This window comes from Diachasma alloeum, unplaced genomic scaffold (assembly GCF_001412515.2).
Source record: "Diachasma alloeum isolate Michigan unplaced genomic scaffold, Dall2.0 Dall_scaffold_00288, whole genome shotgun sequence".
NCBI lineage: Eukaryota > Metazoa > Arthropoda > Insecta > Hymenoptera > Braconidae > Diachasma > Diachasma alloeum.
This window is the reverse complement of record NW_021680427.1, coordinates 1,916,295-1,918,879: the sequence shown is the minus strand read 5'-3', so window position 1 is coordinate 1,918,879 and position 2,585 is coordinate 1,916,295. Positions and strand designations below refer to the sequence as shown.

The 2,585-nt window shown below is 38.9% G+C and overlaps 1 protein-coding gene across 1 annotated transcript in view; it reads right to left on the bottom strand.

Moving 5' to 3' along the window:
* The window catches only part of LOC107038730 (out at first protein-like), an 18,202-nt gene extending 16,042 nt beyond the window's left edge, over nt 1–2,160 (bottom strand). The window contains exon 1 of the mRNA XM_015257985.1: nt 1,882–2,160. Coding sequence (XP_015113471.1) covers nt 1,882–1,974 — 93 coding nt within the window. The 5' untranslated portion in view covers nt 1,975–2,160. The remainder of the gene's footprint in view (nt 1–1,881) is intronic.
* Nucleotides 2,161–2,585: the final 425 nt, after the last annotated feature.

Below are 2,585 nucleotides of genomic sequence, written 5' to 3'. Positions count from 1 at the left end.
CAACTGCGTGAAACACACAGTAGTATGAAACTTCAACTGCGTGAAACACACAGTAGTATGAAACTTCAACTGCGTGAAATACACAGCAGTATGAAAATTCGGCTGCGTGAAACACACAAACTTCACGTATGCGTGGAGTGTATGGAATGTACGGGAGTGATTCACGCAATGGTGCGCATAGTCACGGCCTATAGAAAAATGCAAAAATTATAGTATAGTAAAGTTGATTCAGCAGCTTCACGAGATCGTAGCGCCAAAATCTTAATCTTAAAGTATAGAATTGTGGAATCATCCACAATAGCCAAGTGGGTGACTCGCTAGCGTGCTAGTTTGTCATGTGGGCGACCGGGGTTCGATTCCCCGTGGATTCGCGATTTTTCGGAATTGGCTAACCACAGTGGCGAAATCGGTCAACGCGCCAGTGTCAACAGTGAATCACAAAACCATTAAACGCATATAAACCATGTCTAAAGAAGGTTAGACGGAGTAACAGTAACACCGAGCCACGGTTGAGCCATACGTTGTAAATCTGGAGTTCTCGGTTCAAATCCGAGCTGTGGTAATTTTTTTCGGTTAAATAAATTATAATTTTTTTTATCGTTATTTTACATCGCTTCGACCCGGTTACGGTATACTGCGATGATGATCAAGACTTTAAATGGTTAGATTTCCCCATTCTACCCGGCCGGGTTCTGAACTCGGAACCTTTCGCACGTGAGGCAACAAACTTGCCCACTGCGCCAAGCCACCGGGATTAAATTATGAATAATAGTTTTAGAATGACAACAAGTACACTAACACCTATCAATGTAACACTAATTAAATTAATCAAAATTAGTCAATTCATTTTGATAAAAATCTAGAAACCAATTGTTTCTTTCTGAAGAAAGAGATTAATTATTATTGAGTCGCGGAAATATAAGCGTGTTTCACCAATAAATTAATAAAAGTGAGGGTAATTGAGGGGACTCAGAGGTCTACGTTGTATCAATGCAGGTCACGAGTACCTTAACGGTCGTATTTTTAATATTGGAGCGATGTATATCGGGAACATTTTTGTTGTTAAATCTCTTTGTTGCTGTGGCAATCAAATCCATCAACTGATGGGAATGTTGGTACGGACTTTCATTTTCAGTAAAACATTTTAGACATTCTTTGCAAGAAAGTTTAAGTTCTTATAATATTTTTACTGATAACTCTTCTGGTCGTTTTTCTATGAATTCCATTCTGGGCAAGTCATCATCGACAATGTCAGGATGTTGAGGATAGTGTGAGTTTCAGTGGGAGTATTCATGGTGGTGAAAAATTCCTGCAGGTCTAGCAGCTTTTTGCCGTCGATTTTGCCATCTTCACAGTTGGCTTCTGGAGTATGTGGTGGAGTACGTTTCGACACGAAGATTCGTTTGTACGCTGATTCAAAATGCAGGCAAATGGGATCACTGTTGTCTCCACATTTATTACGTGTTGACCCAAAAATATTTTTTCCGTCCCGGCGGGCGCAAAGTTACATTTCCCTCCCGCTNAAAAATGTCGTATAGAAAGAAGAAATGTCATCGATTTTTTCTATAAAATAATCTATATTGCACATGTTCCATAAAAAGCCACAACGAAGCTGTGGAATTCTTCAATAGAATCGGCCAAAAGCGAATAAAAATCTTCAATAGAAATCCAATTAATTTTTCTACCGAATCCGCTAGGCTTTTCTATTATTTCTTTTCATGCGTGATAGAGATCACAAAAAGTATTTACAAGACTAAAAACATCGAATAGTATTGGTTTTTTGACAGCTGATTGAGGTTATGTGCACTTAAGTGCAATTGTTGTAAAAGAATGTTTAGGATGTTTGTACCCGATTGGAGAATGATATGAATGCCAACTCACTTGATTCTTGACGTTTATCAACAAATGAGTGGTGCAAACACCACCGAGATACACCCAAACAACACAAATTCCAAAAACTTCGTTGATCTTCATTGTTGCATGTTCACTCGTCGATCGTTTTCGCTTTCACTTCGTTTAGATGGAAAAAAAATTGAGATCGAAGTACCTCATAAATTCGTGGAGTGACTGGGTGAGTGGGAAAATGATCACATAAAAAAGTACATTTGTATTTACAGGAATTTATCACTACTTAAAAGAATAACGGGTTCATGGAATCGAACGCTGTAGATGAGGTTGAAGTAGTCACTAGGAACTCCCTAGCTGCACCTAGGAGGACGGTGGCGGCAATTTGAAAATAAATTTTATGTCCTCAGGACCGTAAAATCACGATTCTAACATCAATTCCCTCAGTTAAATCGTGGTTTCCGGGCCCAGAGACATAAGATATTGTACGTCACACGGCGATAAAACAATTTTCTGACTCACGTGATTTAAATCCTCGCCTTCGACTCGGATTATAAAGCCACACTGAGAGAAAAACACGTTGTCAAACAAGTCTTGTTTGGGCCAACAAAATCGCTAGTTGAAAATTGCCAAAAACGAATTTGTTTGGTTCGAATTTAAAGTCTCAAACATGAATAATTGTTCTGCTTTCGACAACAACGAAATATTTGGCTCAAGATGCGAATAATTCACACCAGACG